Below are 16,378 nucleotides of genomic sequence, written 5' to 3' on the forward strand. Positions count from 1 at the left end.
TGGAAGTAGCAGACAACACCACCATTGAATCTCTTTAGGAGGCTTGATACACCTCCCCCATTGCGATAGTTAATGTGCCTAATAACCACACCGTGCCACCCTTCAGCACTGAACCCTGCAGAATCTAAGATTATTTGTGCATGTTTTATTCTTCCTTAAAGAAAAAGAAATTGATAAATGTGCGGACTTTATTTAACTTTATTGGATTGCAATCTCCTTTTATCTAAAGTTATTAATATTGTTCATATTGTAGACAACATCTATGACAATGATGTTATTTCAATTGAAAAGAGTAATTTGATAAAATGTAAAGACGTCAACCAGACAAGAACAAGTTTCTCATCAAAACATATCCTTTTATTATATAAGGTTGATATGATCCTTCTTTATCCCAGTTTTATATTTATATACTGCATACTGTATACCCAAGAAAGATTTCGGTTGGGTTGACCGTACACGACTCTGCCATTGATGGTCGATAGTTTTAAACCACTGGTTAGAAGCCATTGCCCATTGATCATTGAGCCAGATTGAGTTAATTTGTGCATGCTCAGATCAGGGCCATCATTAGCCATCGGGCTCTGCCACCGATGTATACCACCGGTGGCCTTCCATCAATGGCAGAACTAGTTACCATCACCATCAGACAATCAAAGGCTGGTAATTATCAATGGTCGATACCCAACCCTAGAGTTGGGTAGATTGGAGATGTCCCCTAATGGATACAGATTAGCATCATGGGTGGTCCGACTTTTGCACTCTCATTTAATAATAATATTTTGTTTTGTGAAATAAGATTATTTAAATGAGATAAAGGGATTTGGGAAGCATTTAAGTAATTTACTAGAAAACAATGCCCCTAAATTGTTAGTAGATTGGACACTTTCCATTTTCATGTTGATCTACAAACCTTCAAACCTAGGAGCTGATGGTTCTCCAAGGGCAATTACTGGGAAAGTGCTAGAGTCTACTGCACATGTGCGGGTCTCCAGGAACATGGCTCCCTGTGTCATGTTCCCAGGGATTTTTCTCTTGTGAATTGCACAAATCACCGGGAAAATGGCCCTGTTCCCATTACAGATATCGCACTGCCCATTGCAATCTATAGGGTTATTATTAAAATTGAATAATACTACTCACTTCCCGAGGCAGCTCTGTCAGGAAGTTCTCGTCCACGGCCAATGTGCGGAGACCGTGCAAGTAACCAATGGTTGGAGGCAGATTCTCCAATTCATTACAACTGCAATCGAACTCTTCTAATACAGATAAACTAAAAAATTAGAAGAAAATGTATTCAGCAAAACCCAAAGCAATACAAACACATCAAGATGTATAACCAATGACACACAATACAAACAAGACTTCTACCAATAATAATCAGTACATGGGAGGTGATGGCTCAGCAAGACAATGAGGCCCGTATTGCACAATGCATGTATGCAAATCCTAATTAGAGGGATAATGTGATTTTACTGACTTAGCACAAGACTGACTGCAGAAGGGGGCGTGAGACAAGACTAGAGTCTCCTGCAGCCAGAGCATAACAGAGCACTGGCTGAGGAAAGACGAGGCCCCCTGGTGGCTAGGAGGTGAAGTGAGAGCTTTGTGTACCATGAGAAGAGTTAGGAATGGTCCAGTAAATAAACGTAGCTTATTATTTAGTAAGGTTTCCCCTGTACCATACGTTATAGCAGTTTTTATGGCAGTTGTCTCTGTTACAGTTTGCTCTATCCTTGTGAATGTTTCAATTGTCTGTAATGTTTACGGGTTGGTCTAGTCCTGTGAATGTTCTAATACTCAAACTGGCTACTAGTTGAGTGAACTTTATCAATGTATAAAACATTTTGCATGGTTTTACCAAATGAAACACAAGGTCCATGTCCAATTCCCACAAATACAAGTCGGTCTTTGTAGCAATGGTTCCTCAGCAGCAGCCTATCACGCTCCACGTGAGGTACATCCCAGCCCAGCAGGAGGGGAATTGTAATGTCCTGCAACATGCTTGTTGCCACAAAATTACATTTAAGTTGCGCACGTTCCTCAGCTACAGTCCCTGTGATCAGAAGAGGACTCCGTGCGCTTCTATTCACAAAATCTCTGAAGACTCAATCACTGCTATTTTCTCACAGCTTACAGATGTCTCTTTCTCACTCTCTGTTCCTGGATTCTCTCTGCTCTTGTCGCTCGTGCTCTCTCATCTTCCTCTCCCTCTCTCTCTTTCTGCTCACCTCTGCTTCTCTGCTTCTCTTCCTTTCTATCTCCACGCTCCCCCCAACCTCTGCTTCTCTTCCTCTCTCTTTCTGCTCATCTCTGCTTCTCTTCCTCTCTATCTCCACACTCTCCCTCCCCAACGTCTGCTTCTATTCCTCTCCCTCTCTCTCTTTCTGCTCATCTCTGTTTCTCTTCCTCTTTATCTCCCCGCTCTCCCCCCGCAACCTCTGCTTCTCTTCCTCTCCCTCTCTATCTTTCTGCTCATCTCTGTTTCTCTTCCTCTTTATCTCCCCGCTCTCCCCCCGCAACCTCTGCTTCTCTTCCTCTCCCTCTCTATCTTTCTGCTCATCTCTGTTTCTCTTCCTCTCCCTCTATCTCCCCGCTCTTTCCCCCCCAACCTCTGCTTCTCTTCCTCTCCCTCTTTCTGCTCATCTCTGCTTCTCTTTCTCTCTATCTCCCCGCTCCCCCCCCACCTCTGCTTCTCTTCCTCTCCCTCTCTATCTTTCTGCTCATCTCTGTTTCTCTTCCTCTCCCTCTATCTCCCCGTTCTTTCCCCCCCAAACTCTGCTTCTCTCCCTCTCCCACCCCATTTCTCTTCTTCCTTCTCTTCCTTTCTCTCTTCCCTCTGCTTCTCTTCCTCTTTCACTTCATCTCACTCTCTCTCCCCCTCTGCTTCTTTTTCTCCTTCTCTCTCACTCTTTTTCTTCCCCCTCTCTGCTTCTCTTCCTTGCTCTCTCCCCATCTGCTTCTCTTCCTCCTTCTCATCCTCTCCCTCTCTTTCTCTCTCTTGTCTGCTTGTCTTCTTCCCCATCTCATATTGGATCATCATCCTCTCTGTCATTCCTTCTGTGTTGTGTATACTGCTATTTGTATGTACTAGTCATGATCAGTGGTGGAAGTGGACATGTACACATGGTACCGTAGTACGGTAAATGGAGAATAGATCTGGATAGTTGTACAACCAGTGCTGTAAAGGTGATGGTGCAGCAAAATGACGTATTACACCCACATTGACCAATGGTTACAACCACACTATTCCTAAATGTCACCAGGCCGGCTCTTTGCTGGGTTCTTTACCATCTAGATGAGCTGTTATTACTTTTGCCTTATAGGGTTCCCAGACCACCAGCATCACAGAGGCTGGTAGTGCCATGTCACAGGATTGTGCTAGTCAGGTGCAAGCATGGTCTCACACAGGGTTAAAACCAGGAGGTGTCCTTAGAAGCCAAGGTACCAGTTCAATAATTGCCTGGATCAATAGTGGACAGCACTGTAGACAGGAGGCCAGTTACGGCTCCTCTACTCAACAGGTGCCAGGCCAGAGACTATGGGGGAAATGTATCGAACCTTCTATAGACTGGAGAAGTGGACAATTGGAGAAGTTGCCCATAGCAACCACTCTGTTACGAAGTACATTCTATAAAACGAAAGGTTTTGATTGATGGCTATCAGCAACTTCTCCACTACTTGATACATTGATCCATTTGTCACATCATATGACTACCAACAGCAGTAAGACATCACGCTTGTCCCACCTTGGGGTAGAGGAATGAATCATGCAGCTCAGCATCTGGCTCCTGGCCACAGGGAATGGGGACAATAAGCTCCTTTGTGATAGAGCGATTTAGTAATTGCTTGTTCTTTAGAGAGGTGCGACCAGAATACAGTATATAGTTTGTGCAATAAAGCCTGTCTGTGCTTTTATCAATAGTATAAGCGATGTATTACTCAGCAGGAGTACCAGGTGTGCCAGGCTACTTCTCTCTCTCCCTCTGCCCCTCCCCCTCTGCTTGTCCCCCCATCTCTACTCCTCTCTCTCCCCTCCTCTCTGCTTCTCTCTCCCTCTCCCCCCTCTCTGATGTTCCATTTCCCTCCTCTCCCCTTTGCTTCTCCCCCACCCCTCCATATTCTCTCTCTCTTCCCCCTCTGCTTCTCTCTATCATCCTCTCCATCCCCCCATCTCTGCTTCTCCCTCCCCCTCTACCTTCCCTGTGCTTCTCTCTCCCCCCCCACGCTTAACCCTCTCTCCCCCTCTCTGCTTCTCCTCCTCCCCTCCATCTCTCTCTCGTTATCTCCCCCTCCTCTCTCTCTCTCTCTCCACTTCTATCCCTCTCTCTATCCCCCCTCCGTCTCTCTCTCCCTCCATTTCTCTTTCTCTACCCCCTCCACCTCTCTCTCTCTTTCTCTCTATCTCCCCCGCCATCTCTCTCTACCCCCCTCCATCTCTCTCTCTACCCCCTCCATCTCTCTCACTATTTCCCCCTCCATCTCGCTCTCTCTCTCTCTCTCTCTCTCTCTCTACCCCCCTCCATCTCTCTCTCTATTTCCCCCTCCATCTCTCTATCTACCCTCCATTTCTATCTCTCTACCTCCTCCATATCTCTCTCTCTCTCTCTCTTTCCCCTCCACCTCTCTCTCTCTCTCTCTCTCTCTATATATATATATATATATATATATCTATCCCCTCCATTTCTCTTTCTCTCTACCCCCTCCACCTCTCTCTCGTTACCCTCCCTCCATCTCTCTCTTTCTCTCTCTATCTCCCCCTCCATCACTCTATCTCTATCTTCCTCTCCATCTCTCACTCTCTCCCTCCACCTCTCTCTCTCTCTCTCTCTCTATATATATATATATATCCCCTCCATTTCTCTTTCTCTCTACCCCCTCCACCTCTCTCTCGTTACCCTCCCTCCATCTCTCTCTTTCTCTCTCTATCTCCCCCTCCATCACTCTATCTCTATCTTCCTCTCCATCTCTCACTCTCTCCCCTCCACCTCTCTCTCTCTCTCTCTCTCTCTCTATATATATATATATATGTATATATATATATATATATCCCCTCCATTTCTCACTCTCTACCCTCCCTCCATCTCTCTCTTTCTCTCTATCTCTATCTCCCCCTCCATCTCACTCTCTCTATTCCCCCCTCCATTTCTCTCTCTCCCCCTTCATCCCTCTCTTTCTACCCCCTCCATCTCTCTCTCTCTCCCCCTCCGTCCCCCCTCTCTCTCACCCTCTTTCTCCCCCTTCCCTGTTCTCCCTAGCCTCTTCTCCCAGTTCTTTTCTCTCCCATCCCCAAGGCTTCCTTGCTTCTCCTCTGTGGCTCCAGGTAAGGAAACTTCTGACTCTACATTGTTAGTGTAAGCCTGCATGCTGGGATCTGTAGTACAGGGAGAGCTGGAAAGCCATGCTTTGCCTTCACCTACAGCAGGTGGGATCTCAGTCATTGTACTTCAGAGTGGCATCTCGATACTGTCACCTGCTCGCCTCTGCTCTGAGCTGTCTGAATTTCTCTTCATAAAGAGAGGATCGGCGGAGATCACTTACGGTGGTCTGTCACTTTTCACCGCGTCTGAAGGAGCTTCAGATAAATAGCGGATCTCATGAGGTAAATCTAACCCCGTGCCACGAAATAACCTGCTGAGCTATTATAATGTCACCGTACGCCCGCGTTCATGTCCCTGAGTGGTGGGCAGAGGAGCCAAGCGCAATTATAGTAACATAGTAACATAGTATTTGAGGTTGAATAGAGGCAAATTGCCCATCGTGTTCAACCTGTTTTAAGTTGTGATGATTCTACATACTTGCTAAATAATGTTTTATGACTAGTTAGCTACTATAACTCATGTTACCCCCGGATTAACCACATTGATAGTTTAAGTATTATAGCCTTGGATAGCTTTTTCATCCAGAAATTCATCCATTCCTTTTTTAAATCCAATTACAGAGTCCACCATTACCACCTTCCCTGGCAGGGAATTCCACATCCTGATTGCCCTAACGGTGAAGAACCCTTTCCTCCGTTGCGTTCGGAACTTTCTCTCCTCCAGTCGCAGCGAGTGCCCACGTGTCCTAAACTGTGTTCTTTTAATAAATAATTCCTCTGATAACTCTTTGTGATGTTTCTTTACATATTTGAAGATATTAATAATATCTCCTCTTAGGCGCTCATGCACACTCATGTACATCTTAGCTGATGGTACTATTAGTAAATCTGAATGTGTCATACAACTGATGTTTATGACTCTATTTATGCAGCCAGTTGTGACTGGTGTCTCCTGTCTCCCACGGGCACAGCGATACATTGTCAAACATGTTGTCTAAAATAAAATGAATATTCATGCAAACATAAAAGAAACATTACTGATGCAGAGGCTGCACTTTTACTGTATCGTTACCATTAATGACTAATACAATAGTTGGATCGTGTAGACTCAGGATAGGCTTACTTCAGCATGGCGCTGCCAACTGGCCAATACAAAAGTGCGATTCCGCGCCAATGTTATTAATGCAGCAGAAACATAACAGGTACACGAAGCGCAGTAAATTAATATATTAATGAATATTACCGCTCTCTGATCGACCGCATGCTCACCTGTTCTCGGGAATGTTCTAATGCTCTGATTGGCTACAGGTCTAACCATGGGGATGTTCTAATGCTCTGATTGGCTACAGATCTTATTGGCTACAGGTCTAACCCTGGGGATGTTCTAATGCTCTAATTGGCTACAGGTCTAATCCTGGGGATGTTCTAATGCTCTGATTGGCTACAGGTCTAACCCTGGGGATGTTCTAATGCTCTGATTGGCTAGAGATAGGTCTAGTCCTTGAAATGTTCTAAAACATGATCGGCTGCAGCTTAGCACTCATCATATGGTTGTTATAACACTGTGACTGGCTACAGGTTACTTCTAGTTCAAAGCTGCCCTCACATCACAACTAGGGATGGCCATCGGTGGGCTATCATCAATGGTTACCATCGATAGTACCATCAATTGATAACCTTGATGGTGGGAAACCACCTGTAATGTAACCATTGATGGTTTTGATCATCGATGGTCACCTTTACTTTAAAATTGAGTTAGTCACGGGCCAATCAGGGCCCAGGGGCGTGGTTTCATGGATGTTGGTGTTGGTTTTCCCCCATCGATGGTAAAAGTAGTTAACATCGGTCATAGGCCCTCATTCCAAGTTGATCGCTCGCTAGCTACTTTTAGCAGCCGTGCAAATGCATAGCCGCCGCCCACGGGGGAGTGTATTTTCGCTTTGCAGGAGTGCGGCAGCAAACACATTTTGTGCAGAACAAGACTAGCCCTGTAGTTACTTATTCTGTGCGATGATTGCTGCGACGAAGGTCCCAGAATTGACGTCAGATACCCGCCCTGCAAACGCCTGACAACGCCTGTGTTTTCCCAAACACTCTCTGAAAACGGTCAGTTGACACCCATAAACGCCCTCTTCCTGTCAATCTCCTTGCGTTCACCAGTGCGAATGGAAGCGTCGCTAGAACCTCTGCAAAACCACACTGCTCTTTGTACTCGTACAACTCGCCTGCGCATTGCAGTGCATACACATGCGCAGATTAGCCCCGTTTTGCCATGATCGCTGCGCTGCGAAAATCTGTAGCGAGCGATCAACTCGGAATGACCCCCATAGACCATTGGTGATTTTGAATCATCGATGGTAGATGGCCATCAACAAAGCCTAGGCCCCAATACACAGGTACCATCACCAGCATAGGGGCGCACTGTGGCATATGTGACCTGGGGATTTTGTGTGACACGGCGTGTCAGTGGAAGCGGGCTGCGTTCTCAGACACACAGCTGCCGCCACAGAGGCCATGTCCAGACATATACACTGCACCTGCAATAGAGCAATTGTTGATTGTGCGCAGATGGTGTCCTGTCCAGAACCACCGGCGGTGTTACAGCATGCACTGGCGCACATTCCAGCGGAGGGCTGATATTGGCATTGGCAGATTATCACAGTCGCAACTCTGGCAACAGGCACAAGAGTGGACGCAGCAGCCTCCACCTTTAAATCAGGCCCTGTATTTTTTAATAACATGCGCCACCTGATTATTGGCAAGAAATATATACTGCATAAGTATATATCTCCTATATAATAGCCCGGATCTGTGACTCTGTGCCTGTGTGGATAACGCTGGGCGTGGCTAGGTGCTCTCATTGGGTTAGCAGCAGGTCTATCACACCCAGTCCACAGCTGATTGGTCAAGAAATGCTCTCTCACACAGGTTACATCCAATGGGAGGCTCTGCCCTTTGGCTGCTGTGTGTTCCCAGAGCAGGATTATGGGGTTTATGGAGCTGTAGCTCCAGGCCCACACCCCAAAATAGTCTCCACTGCATCTGCAGCAACATACCCTCCAACAATTTACACATACAAATCAGAACAAATTCCAAAAGGGGGCGTGGTCATGGGTACAGTGGTGTGGCCCCGCCCCCTTTCCTATACTTTCAATGGAAGTTTGGAGAGCCAGAAATCAGTACAGACCATAAAAAAAGGTCCTGTACCTGCCAAAAAGGTGCAGCTGGAGGGTATGCCACTGCATCTGCAGCAAGTCTCTGCGCTGTAGATAGGGAAAAAAAAATCCTTTTACTGCAGCGTCATATGTCCTGCTGCCAGTCCACCTGCCCCCTCCGCCATCAACAATCCCCACTCCCTAGCTGCAGCGCAGGTGGAACAAAAGCTGCTGTGGCCACCGGCATAGGTGTATATGAAAGCGACGCAGCGGAAGGCTTTCATAGCCCCCCCTGCGCCGCATACTCTCTGAGTCCCGGAGCCTCCTCTGCATGTGATGTCACAGAAGTATCTCCCAGCCACAGCCGTGCCCAGATCCCCAGAGGCCCTGACTCCGCAACACAGCACCTGGGCTGCCGGCCTGGAAGCCCCGAGATGGCTAATGTAACAGATAGAGAGGGTGATATCGTGGAGGGTAATGTCTGGATGCTGAATCAATGTAAAAGGTGACAGTGCTGTGCAGTGCAGTGGGTGTGCAGTGTCACTGACACTGCACAGCACTCTCACCTTTTACATTGATTCAGCGAGTCACTGAGTTCTGCCAGCCAGTCACTATTGTTAGCGCCAGTGTCCCAACGCACCGCATTACAGGGAAGTAGACGCACTAAATAAACTACAGCTTCCAGCAGCCCTTAGTGCAGGAGCATTCCGGACGTGCTGGGAGCTGTAGTTTATTGAGTGCATCTTCTTCCCTGTAATGCGGCGCGTTGGGACACCGGCGCTAACAATAGTGACTGGCTGCTGTGCGAGTCTCCGGGAGAGCCACTGCCAAAGGGAGGACAGCAGCTTAGCTGCTTCCAGGAGGAGAAGCATTACCCGCCCCTCCCCCACCCCCTGCACCACAGCACCCGCCCCTCCCCCACCCGCCGCACCCCCGTAACTGCTCTACCCCCACCCGTGGCACCACCGCACCAGTTGGGCCACCGCCATTTTCCCTGTTGCCGTGGCTGCGTGTGACGTCTCACGGCCGCCCCCAATGCTGCATTGCTGCCCCGCGAACGCCTCTGCCTGTCAGTCAGGCAGAGGTGTTCGCATCAATGAAATACGATTGCATTGCCCAGGCCACGCACACACAGAACGGGACCTGCGTGTGCGTACTGGCCTAGGGGACGGGAGAAAGTGATCGGATCACTTATGCAATGTGACCTGAATAAGGCCCTTGCACGCTATTATTTTAATAATAGTAAAGAAGTATTTAGCAACCAACAATATTGTCATGGTGATAAACGGCGGCCATTTTACCATTTACATAGTCCTAAATAATCTCAAAGACACCACTAAGGAGAAGAAAACAGAATTCAGATAACAACCGGCAGAAAGGCGCAATAAGCTCATAAACTAATAACAAAAGAGAAAGGAAGAAGTATACAATATATGTCTATCTCCTGAGTATATATACTGTGTGTGCATTGGGGTTTCCGTTATGAATTTAACAGGACTAAATTCCGCAGTTTAACATAAAAACACAATAAGAAGAAAGCGGAGGTCGGAGGGAAGATTACTGAGGACTCGCTCGCTGTACTTTCTGTGGGATAATCCCCTGATCGTTGTGCCTCGGTGTCAGGGAATCAGGATGGAATAGATAGGGATGTCTGGGTGACAGATACTGAATTATCTGTGCCTATTACTTAACTGTTCTAGATGCAAATGCTTTAGGTGTCTGGAAAGAGGGCTCTCGTGTCCCTATATCTGAGCCTCTTTGTGTCTGGCTCTTATTGAATTTGGCCATTGGGTGTAAAATGCCTGATTCAGCATCCAACGATAGAGGGAAAATATCCTACATAGGGGGTCATTCCAAGTTGATCGCTAGCTGCCGTTGTTCGCAGCGCAGCGATCAGTGAAAAAAAACGGCTAATTTGCGCATGCACCGCAATGCGCACGGGCGACGTTCGGGTACAAAGTTCTTTGTGGTTTTTGCACAGGTTCTAGCGAAGCTTTCAGTCGCGCGGCACAGCGCAGGATGATTGACATGAAGTGGGCGTTTCTGGGTGGTAACTGACCGTTTTCAGGGAGTGATTAGAAAAACGCAGGCGTGCCAGGGAAAACGCAGGCGTGGCTGGGCGTTCGCTGGGTGGGTGTGTGACGTCAAAAGCCAACCCTCCAACGTTAGAATCTACGCACACGAAGAGTAAGTCCAGGGCCGGTCTTGTTTTGCACAAAATGTGTTTGCAGGTGCTCTGCTGCACAGGCGTTCGCACTTCTGCAAAGCGAAAATACACTCCCCCGTGGGCGGTGACTATGCGTTTGCACGTCTGCTAAAAACTGCTAGCGAGCGATCAACTCGGAATGACCCCCTGTATGTGGGCGTCTGAAGGCAGCTGTTGTATTAAATCTTGGAGAGAGATAAGTTACCAACCAATCAGCTCCTAACTGCCATGATACAGGCTGTGCTTGAAAAATTATTTAGAAGCTGATTGGGTGGTAATTTATCTCTCTCCGGGGTTTGATACATCTCACCCCAAATGAGAAAGTCAGCTGGACAGATTTGAGAATACAAATGGGATTAAATAATAGTCACAGGGGTCTAGTTACTAAGCCTTGGAGAGAGATAAAGTGGACAGATATAAAGTACCAGCCAATCAGCTCCTAACTGCCAGTCACAGGCTGTGGTTGAAAAATGACAGTTAGGAGCTGGTTGGCTGGTACTTTATCTCCATCCACTTTATCTCTCCTCAAGGCTTAGTACATAGAATCCAAAGTTCTTTAATTCAGGTGCACACAAATAACAGACTGAGAAGGGGGGGGGGGGGGGGGGGGGAGGTTGTTATCAAAGGGTGGACAGAGATAAAGTGCCAGCTGATCAGCTCCTAACTGCCATGTTAGAACATACGTTTAGCAGCTGACTGGTTGGTAGTTTATCTCTCTCCAACCTTTGATAAATCTCCCCTTATGTCATATATTATATTGCAGGCAGTTTCCTCTTAGGCAGTGGTTCTCAAACTCAGTCCTCAGGACCCCACACAGGTCATGTTTTCCAGGTCACACGGCAGGTGCACAGGTGTAGGACCAACTGTCACATTTTAAAAATCCACAGGTGACCTGAAAAACATGACCTGTGTGGGGTCCTGAGGACCAAGTTTGAGATCCTGTGCTCTTTCTAAGGGCGCAATACAGAAAATGGGAGAGAATGGATCCCAGTTACATGTATATGCACAGGATATTCGCTGCGGTGCGAACAGGTCGGAAATGGGCATGCACGGCGGACGCACTGAGCACGCGCGTCGTTGACTGGCGACGGTCATCGCTGGGCAATGCTGCCGTCAGTGGCAAATGTAATCGCAGCGGCGATCGCAAGAAGATTGACAGGGGGTAGGCGTTCCGGGACATATACTCACCTTTTCCAGCCATTTTCGGGGAGTGGTAAGAAAAACACTGGCATGTCCAAGCGAACTGAGGACGGATTTCTGACGTGAAAGCCGTGACCCTCATCGCTGGACCCGTCGCACAGGGTAAGTATGTCCAGGGCTAGTCTTGTTTTGATCAAATAGTCGCAGCCCAGAATTAGAAAAAAAACGCCCATCATAAAAATTGCGAATGCATCGCAATTTGCAGACTTATCGTAAAATCATACGCAATTACCGGAACATCAAAGATTTTCCCTATCTGCGCCAGGCAAGCTCATCCTCAATTTTTGCTAAACATGAGGCTGGAAGTGGTCATCGCTGATGTCAGAGGCCTTCCTTAAAAACGCCTGGGCACGCCTGTGTTTTTTTAGACACACCCAAAAACGGCGGCTTCCTGTCACTCAAACAGCGGCTGCATTGCGATCACAATGTGCACGCATTTTCTGGTTTTGCTAACGCATGCGCAATGCGAACGATGCGCATGCGCGTCGTTAGATAATCGGCCAGATTGCGAATCGCTAATTTTGCAATCCAAATTGAATTAGGCCCAATGTCTGTATATGATAAAGTGTAGCTATTCCGCCAGGACCATATTACAGTACTTTCTCTGTAATACAGGTTTGTTTTCTACGGTGAACATATCCAACCGGCCACCTCCAATGAAACAACCATGGCGTCTTTCTTTTTGCAATTTCTATAACTCCTACAGAACTTCTCCTTCTCTCACATCAGGATCACATGTGACTAATATATTCAGCTCTTGGTAATGTAACTACTGAATCAGAAAACCGAAATTCAATGCAACAGGTCAACCTTAAAGTTTGTGACTCAATTCGGACTCTTTGTAAACACCTCAGGCTAGAGTACAACAGTACACAAACGTAACACAACCACCGCAAATATGTACAACTTTTATACTCACTTTCCAAGCGTATTTGGTAGTGCTACAAGTTGATTGTCATCTATTTTCAGAGTTGTGAGTTTTTTCAGCAAACCTGATAGGAGAAAGAATATATAGTGAAGTACAGATGGGTCCACGGTTATCTTGGCTAGTTTTCTGCGCCTAGGCACAACATAGTTTATTAACATAAACCCTTAATCTATTGTTCTCAGCTGCAATACAATACAGAGAACAATACAGCAGGGGATTAACTCATTACAGCAGGGGATTAAGAAATCCGACTGCCCAGTCTCAGTTAATCCTATTAAAGGTCAAGATAAATATGGACCCATCTGTATGAGTCAGAGAAATAGCAGCACAGAGAGTAGCGCTGGGCATAAGGTTATGTGATAAGCTAATGACACTGGCCAACTGGGTGCACCAGAACTGGGCATCCACCGTATGGGTATGCAGTGTAGTAGAAGATGGTACATCACAGCTGTTCACACACATTGTATAAGGGTGAGGTCTAGAAAGGCTGCCTGTGGTGGTACTGTAACTGAAAATGTCTTTTGGGAACCATGTACAAGATTGCACAATTGTTTTGCTTTTTTATTTTTTTCTTCAAGCTTTAAAATAATTTAAAATTGTTTTTCAAACTATTTGTAAATTTCTATCCCCCCAACACAGTGGGAGCTGCTCAAATCAGTTTAGCAATACTTTTTAGGTGCATGAAAGGGAGGGGGTCATACCAAACAAAAACCAGAGAGGGTGTCCCCCAGCACATAAACATCCTAGTGATATTGGGTGGACCCCCTTTATTGAAGTAAACCTTAGTTACCTTTTATACCAGTAAATAAAGACACGGAGACATGATTTTGGCAGAAAAATTGCTAGCTATTTATTTGACCCTAACCATAGCAAAACCTGTAATTGGGAAAAGTTTGTTAAGATGCCGAATCAGCCGGCATAATGGTGGCAGAAAAAAGAACGGCTCTATTAAACTATTGGTAAACTTAAATTGGTAAACTGACCGAAACCGTCCAGCACCCTATCAAAACCGGTAATAGGTGTCAACACAACCCCCACAGTGACTTCCCACCGCTCCTGGGTGCCCTGCCGCTGCCTCCCGGATGGGTGGTCGAGCGGCCATTAAGTCGATGGAGGTGAGTGCACCTAAACCATATAACACTGAAACTTACTACCTATAAAAAACCATACAACTACAAACTGCCGTTCTTTTCCGCCAAAAGCGAAGGACTCCATCCCAGTTTAGCAATACTTTTTAGGTGCATGAAAGGGAGGGGGTCATACCAAACAAAAACCAGAGAGGGTGTCCCCCAGCACATTATGTTATCATGCAGTGTAGGGACGGCCGGGTATCAGAGAAGCAGTGAAGTGGCCGGGTGGCTTACCATGTATTTGCAAATGCATGCAACAAATATCTCTGAATTTCTATTATTATATAGTTTTTCAAGTATTGTTGCCGGTACAATTTAGTGTGCTGGAGGACATCTGGGGGACCAACCCCCTTTCTATTTTCTGTTTGGTATGCCCCCTCCCTTTCATACACCTGCAAAGTACTGCCAAATTGATTTTAGCAGCTCCCACTGTGTTTGTTTGCTGTTTTGAGAGGCATAGATGGGATCAGCATTTGGAGGGCATGCTGGTTCCTGTAGTGCTACTTGGATATCCCAGGGTTGGATCCTAGGTAAGCTAGCCCTCAATTTGGATGTATTTCTGTATGTGCCTTTATCATGAGGCCTTACAATTACATGGCCCAGAGTGGGTACTGTTATCATGCAGTGTAGGGACCGTTGGTATCAGAGAAGCTGTGACGTGGCTGGGTGACTTACCATGTATTTGCAAATGTATGCAACAAATATCTCTGAATTTCTATTACCATATAGTTTTTCAAGTATTGTTGCTGGTACAATTTAGTGTGCAGGGGGACAACTGGGGGATAATCCCCCTTTTTAAATTTCTATAACTGCAATTTGTTTTCCAAGTGCTCTAATACCTATCTGCAATATTTACTTTGACATTATTTATTATACATGTTACGTGTCCGTTTCACCTCTTGTACAGCGCTGTTATTGGCATTTTATATTTCTCTTTATTCCAATAATCGTTTGTTTAAAAATAAAAAAAATAAAAAAGTCAATATCGTCTGAAAGTTGTAACAAACTACCGGCTGCCGCCCTGGTGATAGAACCGGTGAATGATGACTAATAATCTATAAAAGAAAACATGAAAAGATATTGTCAGCACTCGGCGGTTCCACTTCATTAACTGCTCCTTGATCACCCCCCTACCCCCATTAACTTCTGTGCTCATAGTATTCCCCATCGGAATATGTGCCGCGATCAGTCATGGGAGAGTCCTTGTCCGCTCTCACTGCCCGGGGCATAGTCATGTCACAGCTCCATCATGCTAAGTGTTTAATCTCCGGAGCATGGATGTCAGATTGACAGGATGTATTAGTCATGGAGATGAAAAGATGTCACTTCATTATCTTGTCCTTACCTATTGAGTCAGGCAAGTGTTGCAATAAATTGGAGGAGAGTAAAAGATCTTCCAGGGACTCGCATCCGGATACTTCCATGTCTATGCTTTCGATCCGGTTCTTGGACATGTCCAGGTAGATGAGCAGTTTCAGTTTTCCTATAGACTTGTTACATACAGAGAACTTCTTTAGCTGGCTACATGTACACGCAGACACAGTCATATCTCTCTCTCTCTCTATATATATATATATATATATGATATACATACAGTCACTGACCACTCTAATCTGAGCCATCCGGAATGGACAGTGGGCCTGATTCAGTGTGCTAATACAATCAGCAGCGGATCTTGCTATGGGCAAGCAGGATTTTTGCCCGGGGCGCCGCCTTCCGGAGGGCACCGCCGCTGTCTGGAGGGCGCCGCCGCCGTGGCAAGATCCGCTACTGGTGCCAGTGCTGTGCATTGTGGGAGCGGCACATAGATGCTAGAGGTCATAATTGACCTCTAGTGTCTATGCGGTGCTATAGGAGAGACGTCATGACGTCTCACCCATAGATCCGAGGAGCGGCGCCAGCGGCCGGAGACGGAGGGCAGCAGCGGTTGGGAAGCAGGAGTGGGGATTGTAAGTATTCATTTATTTTTATTTATTTTTTAATTTTCTACTCTACAGGGGGCACAGTACTGGAGGCAATTCTACAGGGGAGACAGTACTGGGGGCAATTCTACAGGAGGCACAGTACTGGGGGCAATTCTACAGGAGGCACAGTACTGGGGGCAATTCTACAGGAGGCACAGTACTGGGGGCAATTCTACAGGGGCACAGTACTGGGGGCAATTCTACAGGGGCACAGTACTGGGGGCAATTCTACAGGAGGCACAATACTGGGGGCAATTCTACAGGAGGCACAGTGCTGGGGGCAATTCTAGAGGGGGTACAGTACTGGGGGCAATTCTACAGGGGGCACAGTACTGGGGGCATAGCTGACCACGCCCCTTCTCCATGAAGCCACGCCCCTATTTTTTTGCCTGGGGCGCCGCAAGGTCTAGATCCGGCCCTGAATGCAATCACAGTTGCAAACACATGTGCAGATATGAAAAAAGGCAAATGATGCCAG

The 16,378-nt window shown here is 46.6% G+C and overlaps 1 protein-coding gene across 6 annotated transcripts in view; it reads right to left on the reverse strand.

The window, feature by feature from the left end:
* LRRC7 (leucine rich repeat containing 7) overlaps positions 1–16,378 on the reverse strand; it is a 630,524-nt gene that overhangs the window by 188,825 nt on the left and 425,321 nt on the right. For all 6 annotated transcript variants that reach the window (XM_063939106.1, XM_063939105.1, XM_063939107.1 and 3 more), the window contains 3 exons: positions 15,282–15,426; positions 12,798–12,870; positions 1,141–1,270 (listed from right to left, as the gene is read on the reverse strand). In XM_063939106.1, the coding sequence (XP_063795176.1) occupies positions 1,141–1,270; positions 12,798–12,870; positions 15,282–15,426 (348 nt within the window). The remainder of the gene's footprint in view (positions 1–1,140; positions 1,271–12,797; positions 12,871–15,281; positions 15,427–16,378) is intronic.

Source organism: Pseudophryne corroboree, chromosome 9 (genome assembly GCF_028390025.1).
Source record: "Pseudophryne corroboree isolate aPseCor3 chromosome 9, aPseCor3.hap2, whole genome shotgun sequence".
NCBI classification, from domain to species: domain Eukaryota; kingdom Metazoa; phylum Chordata; class Amphibia; order Anura; family Myobatrachidae; genus Pseudophryne; species Pseudophryne corroboree.